The sequence below is a fragment of the Ursus arctos genome, unplaced genomic scaffold (assembly GCF_023065955.2).
Source record: "Ursus arctos isolate Adak ecotype North America unplaced genomic scaffold, UrsArc2.0 scaffold_2, whole genome shotgun sequence".
NCBI lineage: Eukaryota > Metazoa > Chordata > Mammalia > Carnivora > Ursidae > Ursus > Ursus arctos.
Genome location: NW_026622874.1, coordinates 6,065,957 through 6,083,001, shown reverse-complemented (window position 1 = coordinate 6,083,001; position 17,045 = coordinate 6,065,957). Strand labels below are relative to the sequence as shown.

At 36.0% G+C, this 17,045-nt stretch overlaps 1 protein-coding gene across 14 annotated transcripts in view; it reads right to left on the bottom strand.

Moving 5' to 3' along the window:
- CDC42BPA (CDC42 binding protein kinase alpha) overlaps positions 1-17,045 on the bottom strand; it is a 309,574-nt gene that overhangs the window by 73,402 nt on the left and 219,127 nt on the right. For all 14 annotated transcript variants that reach the window (XM_057314949.1, XM_057314950.1, XM_044387983.3 and 11 more), the window contains 2 exons: positions 15,761-15,866; positions 6,841-6,965 (listed from right to left, as the gene is read on the bottom strand). In XM_057314949.1, the coding sequence (XP_057170932.1) occupies positions 6,841-6,965; positions 15,761-15,866 (231 nt within the window). The remainder of the gene's footprint in view (positions 1-6,840; positions 6,966-15,760; positions 15,867-17,045) is intronic.

The following is a 17,045-nucleotide window of genomic DNA, read 5'->3' as shown; positions in this document are numbered from 1 at the left end:
ATTCCTTAACTTCTCTTTCTGTTACTTCATTATTGGTGTATAGAAATGCAACAGATTTCTGTACATTTGATTTTGTATCCTGGGACCAGCAGAGTTTTGGTGGAGTTCTTTGGGTTTTCTATATATAGTATCGTGTCATCTGCAAATAGTAAAAGTATTCTTCTTTGCCAATTGGATGCCTTTTATTTCTTTTTGTTGTATGACTGCTATGGATAACAATTCCACTATGTTGAATAAAAGTAGTGAGAGTGGACATTCCTGTCTTGTTCCTGACTGCAGAGGAAAAGCTCTCAGTTTTTCCCCATTTAGGATGATATTAGCTGTGGGTTTTTCATATATGGCCTTTATTATGTTGAGGTATGTTCCCTCTAAACCTCTTTTATGAGGGTTTTTATCATGAATGTATGTTGTACTTTGTTAAATGCTTTTTCTACATCTACTGAAATGATCTTATGGATCTTGTCCTTTCTTTTCTAAGTGTGATGAATCATGGTGATGGATTTGAGAATACCGAACCAACCCTGCAAGTCTGGAATAAATCCCACTTGACTGAGGTGAATGATTTTTAAATGTATTGTTAGATTCAATTTGCTAGTATTTTGTTAACAATTTTTGCATCTGTGTTCGTCAGAGATATTGGTCTGTAGTTCTCTTTTTCTGTGGTGTCTTTATCTGGTTTTGGAATCAGGGTAATGCTGGCCTCCTGGACTGAATTTAGAAATTTTTCGTCCTTTTCTATTTTTTGGAATATTTTGAGAAGAATAGGTATTAACTCTTCTTTAAATGCTTAGCAGAATTTGCCTGTGAAGAAATCTGGTCCTGGACTTTTGTTTGTTGGCAGTTTTTTCATTACAGATTTACTTCTTTGCTTGTTTTTGGTCTGTGAAAATATTCTATTTTTTTCTTGTTTCAGTTTTGGTAATTTTATATGTTTCTAGGAATTTATCCATTTCTTCTAGGTTGCCCAATTTGTTGGCATATAGTTTTTCATGATATTCTAATTGTCTGTATTTCTGTGGTGTGGGTTGTTATTTTTCCTCTCTTGTTCATGACTTTAATTATTTGGGTCCTTTCTCTTTTCTTTTTGATAAGTCTGGCTAGAGGCTTATCTTATCTATTTTAGTAAGTTTTTCAAAGAATCAGTTCCTGATTTCATTGATCTATTCTATTGTTTTTAAAGTTTCTATATCATGTATTTCTACTCTAATCTTTATTATTTCCTTCTTTCTGCTGGCTCTAGGCTTTGTTTGTTGTTCTCTTTCTAGCTCCTTTAGGTCTAAGGTTAGGTTGTTTGAGATTTTTCTTGCTTCTTGAGGTAGGCCCATATTGCTGTAAACTTCCCTCTTAGAACTGCTTAGAACTAAAACCCAGAGGTTTTAGACTGTTGTGTTTTCATTTGCGTTGTTTCAATGTATTTTTTTTTTTAATTTCTTCTTGTATTTCCTGGTTGAGTCACTCCTTGTTTAGTAGTATGTTATTTAACCTCCATGTGTTTGTGGTCTTTGCAGTTTTTCTTGTAGGTAACTTCCAATTTCATAGTGTTGTGGTCAGAAAAGGTGTCTCGTAGGACTTTGATCTTCTTGAATTTGTTGAGGCCTGTTTTGTGGCCTAATATGTGATCTATACTGGAAAATGTCCATGTGCACTTGAAAAGAATGTATATTCTGCTGTTTTATGATGGAAGGTTCTGAGTATATCTTGTGTTTATCTAGTCTAGTATGTCATTCAAAGACACTGTTTGCTTGTTGATGTTCTGTTTAGATGATCTGTCCATTGATGTAAGTGGGGTGTTAAAGTCCCTTACTATTATTGTATTATTATTGATTAGTTTTTTTTAATGTTTCCTATTATTTTATGTATTTGGGTGCTCCCATGTCTTGTGCATACTTATGACTGTTATATCTTCCTGTTGGATTGTCCCCTTTATTATGACATAGTGCCCTTTTTTGTCTCTTGTTGTTACAGTCTTTGTTTTAAAAGTCTACTTTGTCCAATTGAAGTATTGCTACTCCAGCTTTCTTTTGACATCCATTTGCAAGATAAATGTTTCTCCATCCCCTCACTTTCAGTCTGCAGGTGTCTTTAGGTCTAAAACGAGTCTCTTCTAGACAGCATACAGATGGACCTTGTTTATTAATCATCTGGTCACACTATGTCTTTTGATTGGAGCATTTAGTCCATTTATATCCAATGTAATTATTAATAGATATGTATTGTCATTTTATTACTTGTTTTGTGGTTGTTTCTGAAAATTTTTTCTGATCCCTTATTGTCTTTCTTTTTCACGGTTTGCTGATTTTCTTTAGTGATATATTTGGATTTCTTTCTCTATTTTTTGCATGTTTATTAGTGGTTTTTGATATGTGGTTACCATTAGGTTTGTATATAACCTCTTCTGCCTAAAGCAGTCTATATTGTTGACAGCTGTTTAAGTTTGAACACATTCTTTTCTCCTCTTCTCCCCTTGTTTTAGGTATATATCATTATATTTCATATCCTTTTTTTGAGTTCCTTGACTGCTTTTTTTTTTTTTTTACAAAAATATTCATTTTTTACTGCTTTTGTGTTTCCTACCTTCATATTGTCACTTTTGGTATCTCCTTTCCACTCAGAGTCTCCTTTAATCTTTCTTGCAGGGCTGGTTTAGTGGTCATGAATTCCTTTAGTTGTTGTTTTTCTGGGAAACTGTCTCTCCTTCTATTCTGAATGGGAGTCTTGCTAGATAGAGTATTCTTGGCCGTAGATTTTTGGCACTCAGCACTTTGAATATATCAGACCACTTCCTTCTGGTTTGGCAAGTGTCTGCTGAAAAATCTCTTGCTAGCCTTGTGGGTTTTCCTTTTTATGATACTGACATCTTTTGTCTTGCTGCTTTTAAGATTTTTTATCACTGTATTTTGCAAAGTTAATCACAATCTGCCTTGGTGTGGGCCTGCTTTTGTTGATTTTGATGGGTGTTCTCTCTGCCTCCTGGATCTGTATGTTTGTTTCCCTCCCTAGATTAGGAAATTTTCAGCTATTATTTCTTCAAATTTTCTGCCCCTTTTTTCTCACTCTTCTTCCTCTGGGACTCCTATAATATGAATGTTGCTGTATTTGATAGAGTCCCCTAAGTCTGTTCTCGTTTTGTATAATTCTTCTTTCTTTTGTTCAGCTTCACTGCTTTGCATTACTTTGTCTTCAATGTCATTAATTCATTCCTCTGCTTCTTCCAGTCTGCTGTTCATTGTATCAAGTGTGTTTCTAATCTTGTTTATTGCACTCTTCATCTCTGATTCTTTTTTAAACTTTTATCTCTGTGGTAAGGGTCTCAGTGATGTCCTCCATTGTTTTTCTGAAGTCCAGTGAGTATCTTTATGATCATTGCTTTAAATTCTCCATCAGACATATTACTTATATCTATTTTGCTTAGATCTCTGGCTGTGGCCTTATCTTGTTCTTATCCTTAGGATAAATTCTTCTGCTTCTCATTCTGTCTGAGTCCCCGCTTTCTTCTCTGTGTTAGAAAAGCCAGTTACGTCTCTTGTTCCTGACAGTAATGGCCTTATGAAGAAGGGGTCATGTAGTGCCCAGGGCCTGGGGCATCAGGGAGTGTCTCCAGTGTGTGCTGCCTGTGCTCTGCTGTTGTGTTCAGGTTGCTCTGTCCTTCAGGCCAGTCGTCTACAGAGGCTCTCCTTGCCTGCTGTGGGCAGTGTTTGATCCCTGGCCTGAATGTGGTAAGTTTTCATTAGGTTTGCTTTGGTCTGCTTGTGAAATGAGACCAATCACCACCTCCACTGGAACTGAGGCCCCATAAAACTCTGGTCAGAAGACATGGTACAGACAAGGGTCTGTGCTAGTCTTAAGGGGGATGGGCCACCACACTACAGCTGAGGTAAGTGTGACTGAGAAGGGCAGTTCCACCAGAGCACCTGGGGGTGGGGCTTGGTGGAACCAAGTTAGGCAGGCAGTATCTTCCCACAAGTGGCTCTGTGTTTATGCTGAGGGGCCAGGGAGGGAAATGGTACAGCCAGCTCCTTTTGTTCTCAGAGAGGTCTCTCCATGAATGCTGTCTCTATGGGCTGCACTCCAAGAAGAGCAAATAACCTCCCCATTGTGCACCCCAGGCACTCTTCAGATTGTTGTTTCCATGCCATCTGCCCCTGGGTTGTTTGTCTGCCTTCTTTCCAAGAGCAGTGCAGTACCCTCCAGGCTCTATTCCAGCCAAGCCTGATGACCTTTAAAACTCTAGTCTTCAAGACCTGCTTGCTTTCAAAAACTCAAGAAATTCAGCCCCTCTCATCTTCTAAGCCAATGGCTATGGGGAGATGTTCTCCTTGTGCATTCCCATGTGCTCCTCTCTCTCCCCCTTCTCTGTGACTATGGCTACCTCCCTTCTGCAGCAGCCAGGATTCGTTTCTTCCCTAAACCATGTCTCCACACTTCCTACCTTTTTCAATGTGGCCTCTTCTCTCCCTTTAATTGTGGAGTTTGTTTTGTCAGTCTTCAGTTCAATTTCTGGGGTATTTAGTATGATTTGACAGTTATCTAGCTGTATTTGTGGGACGAGGTGATCCTAGGGCCCTCCTACTCCACCACCATCTTCCTGTCTCCAGCATCACTTCATTTTTTAATATACCAAAACTGAAAAACTCAAAATAGCCTGAGACTCTTAACCTTTTTAAGAGTGGACAGAATATCTCAGATTTAACATTCAAGTAAGTGAATACTTACTTGTGAATACTCTATGAACACGGAGTATATCTTTTACTTTTGCCCTATTAGGAATTTAATAATTAATTATCTAATATATTGGCCCATTTAAAAAAATTTTTTTAAAGATTTTTTAAAGATTTTTTTTTAAAGATTCTATTTATTTATTATTCTATTTATTTATTAATATACCAAAACTGAAAAACTCAAAATAGCCTGAGACTCTTAACCTTTTTAAGAGTGGACAGAATATCTCAGATTTAACATTCAAGTAAGTGAATACTTACTTGTGAATACTCTACGAACTCGGAGTATATCTTTTACTTTTGCCCTATTAGGAATTTAATAATTAATTATCTAATATATTGGCCCATTTAAAAAAATTTTTTTAAAGATTCTATTTATTTATTGAGAGAGAGGGAGAGCATGAGCAGGGGGAAGGGCAGAGGGAGGGAGAGGGGGAGGGAGGGAGGGAGAGAGAGAGAGAGAAGCCTAAGCAGACTCTGTGCTGAGCACTTGGAGCCCAACACCAGGCTCAATCTCATCACCCTGAAATTACGACCTGAGCCGAAACCAAGAGTCGGATGCTTAACTGACTGAGACACCCAGGTGCCCTAATATATTAGCTCATTTCTAAATAACAGCTTTTAAGCAAACTGACTTGTTTGCATTCCTGGTATCTTCTGCGCATTTCACTTGAATGTGAAAAGCCTAAAATGAGTGTTTTGTGGTATCATTTAAAAACTTTCACCTTCATCCTTTCTACTAACCCTTTCCAGAGAGTCTACATTTCAAGCTTCTCTCCCTTGCTAGAACCACTGCCCATTCCATCTGAACCCATCATGCCTGTCACTGGAAAAGAAGTGATCTAGGAACTCAGGCTCTGGCCAGATCATCTTTTTCTTCTGTAAAGTCATTTTCAGCAACGGCTTAACTGTACATTTGATTACATAATAATGGAGTTGTAAGTGAAAAGTCATAATTTTTGATATTATAAGCTTGGCTAAAGATTAGAATAATTTTGCTTCAGAAATGTAGACCTGATGACAAGGTCATAAATTTAACGTTAGTGAACCATTAACTGTACTATATTGTTTGGAATACAACCAAATTCCACAATTTGGGCATTTTCATTTAGATATGCACTGTATAGTCACATTCATAAGCCAAAGATGAATGAACATAAGAGCTCTATAGTTCAGTCTACATCAAAATACTTGAGTCATTTGGGTAAGATCACTTAAAAAGACACTGTTTATCCATTTCCAATTTTATGTAATATGGAGGGTATAAATCTGCAATAAATAGGAAAATGGAAAAAATGCTTAAAGAACCAAAATAAGAGTATGAGAAACTAAAATTCCCACCAAAGGATTGGTCTACAGATACACAAAGAAACTAGTTTTCATATAAATTAAACATGTATGAAGGGCCAAAAAGAATTAAAAAATTGAAAATATAAAAATTAAGAAAATACATTTTTCTTAGAAAATAAAGTCCCTGTTGGATTCAATTTTCTTCGTGTTTTATAAAAATATACATTTTTATAAATGCCAGAATCATTTAATGAAATAATTAACGTGGAAAGTTACTAAGGTAATTCATTCTACATTGAATCCTAAGAGTTTAAAGAGTAGTTATTAAAATGAAACTGTAACCATGTAAGGTTTTTATGATGACGTGTGCATCGATGTGTTGTAATTATGAAAGAAGGTGATAGCACAACATCTTCAGGTTCAAGATTTTTCTCCAGGCTGCCTCTTTCTTAATCACAAATATAGCAATTTTGGTCTTAGAAAGGAACTCCTATAGCTAGTGAATGAGATTCTTCAGTTCTTTAAAGACCAACGGTCTTAAAATAACATTTTCATTTCCTAGAAATCACAGCTTTCAATGAAACTGTGGAACGCTGACATGGGATACTAGCTGCAGTTGGGGAAAAGAGGAACATAACAGAAGAACCCAAATCAATAATAAATAACAGGTCAGTAATAAACGTATGCTTTTCAGGGAAACTCATTTTTCAAAGCCAAAAAAAAAAAAAGAAAAAAAGAGAAAAAAATCATGTTAGTAGCCTTCTGGAATTCATGCCAACTTGACCATATGTCCAAAATCACCCATAAAAACACATTTAAAAAGAGTACTCACCACTGAATTATTTCTGTGATTTGGGCTTCCCAATGTGCAACTGATTCTTTCTTGTCTGCTAGGTCTTTTACCTCTTCTTCTAACTGCTGGTTGCGCATACTTAAGTTCTCATACAAAGTGGTGAGCTGAAAGGCAGTTTTAAGACACTTAAAGACACATCTGTAACTTTTAGGAACAGGAATACAAGGTGCTCAGATGCCTCTTGTTAAATCTAACTCACCATATTCCACTAAAAAACGTTTGTCTTCCTGATTCCTTCTTATGATATACCCTTCTGGTCACTGAATTTGGAAACATCAAATATTCTGAATTCTCCTCTGCCTTTGCTTTTCCCTTACTCCCTACACTGAATTGCTTCCATTTGCGGACATTCTCCAGTTGCCTGAAAACTCCCCAGGTTCCACTGGTAACAACATCTCTTTTTTTTTTCTTGGTCTGTAAATGTCTCCATGTCATCCTCTATTTAATATAACACCTTATAAAGAATTTCAAGCATATACAAAAATGGACAGTATAAGTTAATTCCCAAGAGCCCACAGCCAACTTCAACAATTATCACCTCAACGCCGGTCATTTCATTTGCATCTTGTCTTCTTACCTCTTCCTCCTGAATTACTTTGAAGTGAATACCAGACATCTATAATTTTACCCATATACATTTCTGTGTATATCTCTTGCAAATAAGGCTCTTTCAAAAGATAACAGTATTATCATACTTAAAAAATTTAATGAGTTTCCTTATATCACATAGGTAGTAATTGTTCAAATTTCCAGTTACCTCAAAATATCAAAAAGCTTAACAGTTTATTAAATTGAATCATGATACCAACAATTAACCACAGCTTAATGGCTCCTATATCTTTTAAGTCTCTTTTATTTATAGTTCTTAGTCCTTTGGGCCCCTATACTACAATACCAGAGATTAGGTAGTTTAAATATGAAACATTTATTTCTCAGTCTTGAGGCTAGAGAGTCCAAGATCAGATTCAATGTCTGGTGAGGTCTGCTCTTGGTTCACAGATGGTGGTCTTCTGGCTGCGTCCTCACGAGGTGGAAGGTGTGAGGGGGCTCTCCAGGGAGAGCTCTCATAAAGATAATAATCCCACCATAAGGGCTCCACCTCACGACCTAATCACACCTCCCAAAGGCAGCACCTCCTCCTACGATCACATTGGGGGTTAGGTTTCAACACGTGAATTTCAGGGGACACAAACATTCTGTCCATAGCATTCCCCTCCAGTACTTTCATTTTTCTTGTAATTTATTTGTTGAAGAAAACGTGTTTTTTGTCCTGCAGAGTTTTCTACAGTCTGAATTTCTGCTTTCATTTTTGAAAGACATTTTTTGCTGTATAGAACATTCCAGGCAATTACTATCCTCCAGCACTTTGAAAATGTCATTCCTTTTTATTTCCTATTTTGATTCTTTCATGGATTTCATTTTTTTTCTGTTGGGAAGTCAACTTTCAGTTTAACTTTTGTTCATCTGAGTATAATGTGACTTTCTTCTCTGGCTGCTTTTAGGATTTTCTTTGACTGCTGGTTTCAGCAGTTTTTCTATGATGTCTCTAAGTGGGATTTAATATCTATTTATCACCTTTAGGGTTTGTAACATTTCTTGAATTTGTACCTAAATGTTTCTCATAGGTATTAGAAAATTATGGGCCATTAATTCTTCAAATACTGCTCTGCCACAGTCTCTCTATCCTCTCCATCTGGGGGAGCAAGTATTTGTACATTAGATCTTTTCATTACGTCCCCTTGGTCTTTGTCCTCTTTTATGTATTTCCATCCTCTTTAATCTCTACCCATACTTTAGTCTGAATTTTTTTTACTCATCCACTCTTTTCTTCAGCTCTTTCCAGTCTGCTGTTAAAATCTTCTATTGGGCATTTCAGTTACTTTAGTTTTTACTTCTAGAAGTTTGATCTGACTCTTTTGCATACGTTCCAGCTGTCTGCTGAAATTCTTCATGTCTTCCATTTTCTATCATACAGTTATTATAAAATTTCATTTATGAAAATTCTGATGGGAATCCCTGTGGGCTTGCTTAGACAGACTGCCTAGTTTGTTGGTTTTTTTTTTTTTTTCATTTTTCTTTCCTTATTTTGTTTTTGGTATTATATTTTTACTCTTGGTTTACAGTGATTTAGTTGTAGCTCCTAGTATGCATGGTAATTGTTTGAATGTATGCCACACATTTTGTATAAATATCTTAGAGGTAATTTGAGGCTCTGTATACTATCTTCCTCCAGAGAGTATTTACCTTTACTTCTGGCAGGCATTAAAAGACTCAAGATAAATCAGGTATTGAGTTACTTGGAGGCTAGGTTTCAGTCAGTGAGAGGTCTCATCTCTTTCTGGTTCACTCTTATTCCTAAAATGTAGCCTTTCAATGAGTCCAACTGAAAGCTTGTATTCATCTCTTCAAACTTGTGGGACTGTGGAATACTGTGCTCAGCTTCCTGGATCCTCAGCTACAGCTTTCATATCAGCAAATGCCTCAAGAGGAAAGGTGGCATTGAGTGCTAGGCTCATCTCTCTGCACTACTCCTCTAAGGATGTCAGTCAGTGATGACAGCTGCCTTCTTATCTCTCCAATGCCTTCCTGCAGGTAAATACTATAGGAAATAGTCCTACCATATTAAGACAATTTTTTGAAAAATCCAGCTCTTGGTGAGGTGGTGGGTATGATATAAGCTAATCTGTCATAATCTGAAGCAAGATAAATATTTGCATTCAATTTTTATTTTATGGCTACAGTTTTTCTCATAAATGGTCTCAATTTGCATTAGTTACTACTATTCCTTCTTGCTTTTTGGAATGTTTATAGAGATACTGTGTTCATTTCTTTTTGATTACTCAATCTGAAGGAGGTGAGTTTTTCCTAGAAGAGTTATTTACAGGTTTGTGGGGATGAGGGGCCAGGTGACGGTTAATTTTCTGTGTTAATCTGACTGGGCCTTAGGGTGCCAACATGCCGGATCAAACATTACCCTGGGTGTGTCTGTGAAGGTGCCTCTGGGTGAGATTAACATTTGAATCAGGAGACTGAATAAAGCAGATTGCCTTCCCTAACACAGGGGGGCCAATCAATCAGCTAAAGGCCTACAGAACAAAAAGGCTGACCCTAGGGAGTGAGATGACTAGGAGGGAACTTCTCCTGCCTAAATGCCTTCAAGCTGGGAGGTTGTTTTTTCCTGTTTCTGTACTCTTATTGAAACAGCAACTCTTCCTGGGTCTCAAGGCCTTTGGACTTGAACTGAAACTATATGGTAGGCTCCCTGGGTCTCTAGACTGCAAACTACAGATCTTGGGACTACTTGTCAGCCTCCAAAATTAGGTGAGCAAATTCCTTACAATAAATGTCTTATCATATATATATATATATATATATATATGTGTGTGTGTGTATATACATGTATGTGTGTATATATATATATATATATATATATATATATATATATATATATATATATACATCTGTGTGTATGTTTGGTTCAGTTTCTAATACAGGCTAAAACCATGTTTTAAGTCAGGGGTCTGCAAACTTTTCAATAAAAAATTAGATAGTACATATTTTTCGCTTTGTGGGCCACACATGGTCTCCATCACATCTTATTCTTCTTAGAAAAGCTTACTTAAAAGTTACATAAAAATTCTTCTTAGTTCGTGGGTCATAAAGAAACAGTCTGAGAGCTGGATCTGGCTACAGGTCACAGTGTGCCAATTCCCCCATTTAAATTGGTCAAGAATGACCCAGGGTTGTTCTCATTTGGTTTTGGCCTGTACTTCTGTTAGACACAGACAGTTTTGGCACAAGTCACAATGCAATTTTATTTCTCCCCCTCTATCAAAGGAGCACAGCTGTAATTTCCTGTTGAACCCTACCTCCAACCTCACTGTCTTCTCAGAAGGTAATGGGGTCCAGAGAAGCTATCAGTGCCAACATACACCCGTACCTGCCCATTGGGAATGAGGGATTTAAGTTCCGTACGTCAAGATGTACCACTTAACCTCTGAGAAAGTACTTTACCACCTATTTTCTTTTTACAGATTTACTGAGGTATAATTTACATACAATAAAATTTATCCATTACAAGTGTATGGTTCAAGGATTTTTAATAAATTTAAACAGCTGTGAATGATCACCACAATCCAGTTTTGGTACACTTCCAATAGGAGAAATCTCCCCACTGCTGGTTTGCAGTCAGTCCTGGCTTCCACCCTGAGTTCCAGGCATTGCTGATCTGTTTTCTGTTTCTATACTTTTGCTTTTCCAAGAAATTTAATACCAATGAAATCCTACAACATGTAGTTTTTTTTTTTTCTTTCACTCATCACAATATTGAGGTTCAACCACAGTATTGCATGTATCAGAAATCCACTCCTTTTTCCAGCTGAGTGGTATTCTATATACGGGAAATAGTAAACTTCATTTGCTCATTCACTAACTAGTTGATAAGCATTGGTACTGTTCCTAGTTGTTTGCGATTGTGAATAATGATGCTACGAACACTCATACACAAGTCTTTAAAAGGACTATGTTTTCAGCTCTCTTAAATAAATATCTACATGAATTTCTGGGTCACATGGTAAGGGTATGCTTACCTTTTTGAGAACTTTTGAAACTATTTTCTAAAGTGGCTATACCACCACCGGACGCTCCTACAAGCAGTGTATGAGTTTCAGTTCCACCACATCCTTGCGAACAGTTGGTATGGTCACTCTTACTGATTCCACTCATTCTTGAGGGTGTACAACAGTATGTAACTGTGGTTTTAGCTCTCATTTTCCTAATGATATCGAACATCTTTTCACGTGCTTGTCATTCATAGATCTTTCATGAAATGTCTACTCAAAGTTTTTCCCCATTTTTTCACTGGGCTGTTTGCATTATTTCTTATTATTGAGTGTTAAGTTCTTTCTATATTTTGAATGTGTTTCTTATCAGGTAAGCGATTTGCAAATGTTTCCTCCTCATCTGTGTCTGTCTTTTGGTTTTCCTAATGTTGTCTTTAAATTGTGATGAAGTACAATTTATCATTATCTTTCTCTCGTGGGTTGTACTTTTACTACGTATCTATGAAATCTTTGACTAACCGTAAATCATGAAGGTTTTCTCCTATGATTATCTCTCACATTTCAGTTTATGATTCACTTTGAGCTAATGTTTTTATATGGTAAGAGAATTTAAATTTTTTTTTTTTTTTTTTTGCACATGGATATCCATGTGTTCCAGCACCATTTGTTGAAAAGATTATCCATCTCCCATTGAATTGCCTTGGCACTTTTGCTGAAAATCGATCGGCCATAAATATGAGGGCTTATTTTTAGACCATTACCCTATGGTTCCATCATGCCAATACTAATAGTAAGTTTCAAAAGACTGTCAGATAAATCCTCTAGTTTTTGTTGCACAAGGCTATTATAGGTCTTTTGTATTCCCAAATAAATTTAAGGATAAGCTTCTCAATTCCAGAGCCTACCAGAATTTTGATAATGTGAATTTACACATTAAAGTAGACTTAAGGTCCTAAACTTCCAAGTCTTTTGACCCATTACAGGGTACATCTCTCCATCTGTTTAGATCTTCCTTCATTAATTTCAGCAATGTTTTGTAGTCAGTTGTTTTTGACAACTGTGTCCACTTGAAATTTTTTTTTCTTGAGAGGATTCGACAGTCTCTTCACGTTGGCATAGACAGAAGTTTATCGGCTGTTTTTGAAAATTTTTTTGCAGATGCAATGTCTTCACTAATTCCTACAACACATTATTTTTGATTATCATTGCTTTTGACAGCCCTCCCAATTAACTGGTGAGTGAGGTCAGCTAGACATTTGCAGGAAGGAGAGGAAATGCAGATTTTGGAAGGTCATGTTACAATAGCTACAAGTAGTTTTAAGTAGACTTGTTTGGTATGAGAGAAATGCTAATCTTTTCATTATTACTGAATGAAAGCATGGACTCTGGAGCTAGCCTGCCTGTGTTCAAATTCCATCTGGCCACTTCCTACTTCTCTGATTAGGAAAGGAGTCTCATCCCTCCCTGCCTCAGTTTCCTCATCTATCAAATGGCAAGAGTAATAGGGTACACCTCACAGAGTTTTTTTGAGGATTAAATGATTTATATAAAGTAATTCAGAAGAGAACCTGCACTTAGCAAATTCTACCCAAGTATCAGTTTAATTTTGCTTGTTTGGGAATGAGAAGATTTTACTATTTGTACCTTGACATATCTGGCTTATAGTATGGAATAGTATAGTATAGAATATGGAAACATGCTCATGACATTTCAAGTGAAAGGCATATTAGAAAATGGAATGCATGTATGACTGCACCTATGTAATAATATTTATACAAACAAAACCTGGAAAGGAATATATAAAATTAAAATAGTTGTTTTGTGGTAATGAGGTCATGGGTAACTTTTATGTAATTTTTATAATTTTGTTTTTTTGTAAATAATAATTTAAGAACAAGATACAAATAACACTTTTCCTTATAGGAAGCTATTTACTTTCACTCCCTAACATACATGGCTAATTTTATTTGCAATAAGTTATCTTTTAATAAAAAGTGAAACTTAACAGGGGCACCTGGGTGGATCAGTCAGTTAAGAGTTAGACTCTTGATTTCAGCTCAGAGCACAATGATCTCAGGGTGATGAGATCAAGCCCCACCCCCCTCTTGGGCTCTGCGCTGGGCATGGAGCCTGCTTAAGATTCTTTTTCTCCCTCTGCCCCCACTCCCCCTCCACCCGCCCCTCCCCGACTCGTGCATGCTCTCTAAAAAAAAAAAAAAAAAAAAAAAAGTGAACTTAGGGAGAGAGAGAATCCAAGCAAGCTCTATGCCTAACATGGAGCCTGAGTTGGGGCTTGATCTCATGACCCTGAGATCATGACTTGAGCTGAAAGCAAGAGTCCGATGCTTAACTGACTGAGTCACCCAGGCACCCCTTTTTAGTTTTCTTTTAAGTTTTAATTTTTGGAGTCTAAAAATGTGAATGTGACAATCTAATCATAGTATTAATTAAATAAATTTCAAAATTAACATAATAGTTGCTTTCTGGCTTCTGTACCAGAAGTTCTGCTGAGAAGAAATTTGGCTCTCCTCACTCAGGTTCCAGACACAAGAGTTGGTATAGCAATGGCAAAAGTATTCTTTTGTTATCCCTCTTGATGAAAAAACACAGTTCAAATCAAATCAGAAAATAAATGAACAGAAAGAAAGAGGGAAGATGCTCTCAGTTAACTGAGAGTTCAGGAGGAAGAGAAGCAAAGGCTGTAAAAGGAACAAAAATAGAGAAGAGACTTAAAAAGCAGCAGAACCCAGATCCAAGACTATTTCCTTGTTATCATTTGTCATTAAATACTTGCCTACCATACGAATTTGCTCTCCAAGTTCTACTCATCCTTCATCATACCTTTCAATTTAGTAAGAAAAGGTGATGTTCTACTTTTATTAACTTAGGAGACAGGTTTTTATTTTTATCCTTTGTGTCTCATCAGAATCAAAAGAGTACTGCTTACAAATTATCTCTAAATGTGTATTTCTGGTGAACTCGGCAGAACTTTATGGTTACTAATGAAATAAAACCAAGGGTGAATACAAGATTTGATCTACAATTTGATTGTTATTTAGTACAATTTTTCTTGAACTATATATGTTTTTTGCTAGGTAATTTGTTTAGAAACTACATGCAGAGAGGCCTTCTAGAGTTTCATTACATTTCTTACATCGAGGTAACTCTTAACAGAAATTTAAATTCTGTCTAATAGACAAAAATAATGTTTAATTTTATAGTCATATTAGTCAAACACATGAAATAACAGTTATGTGGCCTATTGGGATAAAATTCAGATATTGTTAGTTTTATTTTTGTGGAAATAACAAGAGTTACATGATAACCTTCATTTACTCTTTGTCCTTTAAACAAAACATTCACACTACTTACTGTCTCTGGCCACTTCCCACAGTGCCTGTGTACATCACCTCCATAAGACTTTATGAAATGGACAAATGGAGTTGTTTCTCAAATAGTTTTCAAGCAAACAAGCAAAGTCATTATTAAATGTGTAAAGAACCAAACAATCTCTCTTTTATGACTATTTATAGTCATGGTCTTTCAATCTGTCATTAGAATAACTAATAATAGAACAAAATATTTTTACTGGAGGAAAATCCTACAAATCATTATAAAACACAATTACCCAAATGTTCTTAATTAAATATAAGAACACACAATGAAACGTCTGGATAATATTAGGTTTTTTTTTGCTTTTAAACAACTGTTTGTTAAGAACCAACAGAAGAAATGCAGAACGGCAGTTCAAGAAATCTTAGCTACTAAACAGAAAAACATTCCTTTTAAGTATTTGACATTTTGTTCATAAATCTGGCTGAGTCTAAGTTTAATCTTTGGTTCTGCTCTTTACTCAAGCTACAGTGGTTTAGGCAGGGTTGGTTTCTCTGGATTCCTACCTACCAATGATATTATTTCTAGCTCCTAGCAGTTCTTCACCTGAACAGGACATCATAGTTGTCAAAACTTCTCCAGTTCGGCCTAAATGTTTCTGCTCTTGCAAAGGGCCAGCTTAACCCCAACAGCCATGAAAGAGTAAGTGCCAAATATGAGAGGAAAGAGTGAAAAAGAGAATAAATGGAAAGTGAAATAAAGAATAGCCGCTCAAAAAATAAATGTCACAAAGAATAAGATGAGAAAAGCAAAACCCTCTCTCCAGAATTCCTGTACAGACTGTTGTAATGAAAACTCGCCTGTACCTTCCAAGTAACCCTAGTGTATAAGGAGGAATATTAAACCCATTGTGCATCAAATAGAAAATTAGATCTACAATTTCTATCACAGTGCTGAACATCTAGCACGTGCTCAGGGAATATAAATTAGATTGTATCACTCACCTTATCAAGTTCACTTGTCAGTTTTTTATTTTCTTCAGTTAATAATACTTTTTCTCGCTCATACTGCTGTTTGAACTCATTTTCAAATTCTTCCCTTTCACTTTGACTAACCCAATTTGAAACAAAAGAAGGAAAAAAAAAAAGGAATGGAATTAGAGTTGCAATAATGGTATCCCCGACTGGCTACTGTACCATCTGCTTTTATTCTGAAAAGTCACGTATCTTAAATGTGCCAAATCCCAATCTTCACCCTTAAAATTAAAAGTCACAATCACTTTCTTTTAATTAATACACTTGTCTGCCTAACAACATCTACTTTGTTTTCCATTTGAAAATCTGAGAAGACACCTATTTTTGTAGACTTCATGACTGTACTCACCTTATTTGGTTGTGTATGTACCAGAAAGTTTGGGAAAATGAAGAGGTCAGGGAAAGATGGGGACACATAGGCCCCAACACGATTCCTTATACTCAGCTCAAGATTGCTAGCAAACCCTCAGTGAAATTTCCAATAGTTCTCTCGATATATTCAGCCCTTCCTTCCTTCATACCTAATTACCAACCTACCTACACATATGCATATAAACACAACAAATTTAACATTATAAAACTTATTTAAAATCATAGTTCTGAGGGGTACAACTGATTCACCCTTAGAGGTAAACACAGTGCTAAAAGACTTTTTGGAAACCACCTAAGGGAGAAAGGGGAATCAGTTCTCAAACACTGAATTGAAATGCAGATGAAGAGGCTTATATTCTAAACAACAAATGAGTCAATGAAGAAATCAAAGAAATTAAAAAAAAAATACATGGAGACAAATGAAAATGAAAACACAATGGTCCAAAATCTTTGACACAGAAAAAGCAGTTCTAAGAGGGAAATATCCAGTGATACAGGCCAACTCAAGAAATAAGAAGCTCAAATAAACAATCTAACTTTATACTTAAGTTAGAAAAAAAAGGGCAAATGAAATCCAAGGTGAGTAGAAGAAAGGAAATAATACAGACCAGAGCAGAAATAAATGAAATAGAGATTTAAAAAAAAAAGGAAAAAACCTATAATGAAACCAAAAACTGACTCTTTGAAAAGATAAACAAGACTGATAAACCCTTACCCAGACTCATGAAGAAAAAAGACTCAAATACATAAAACCAGAAACAAAAGAGAACTGACACCACACAAATACAAGAGAATTCTATGAAAAATTATATGCCAACAAATTGGACAAACTAGAAGAAATGGATAAATTCCCAGAAACACACTATCTTCCAAATTGAATCAG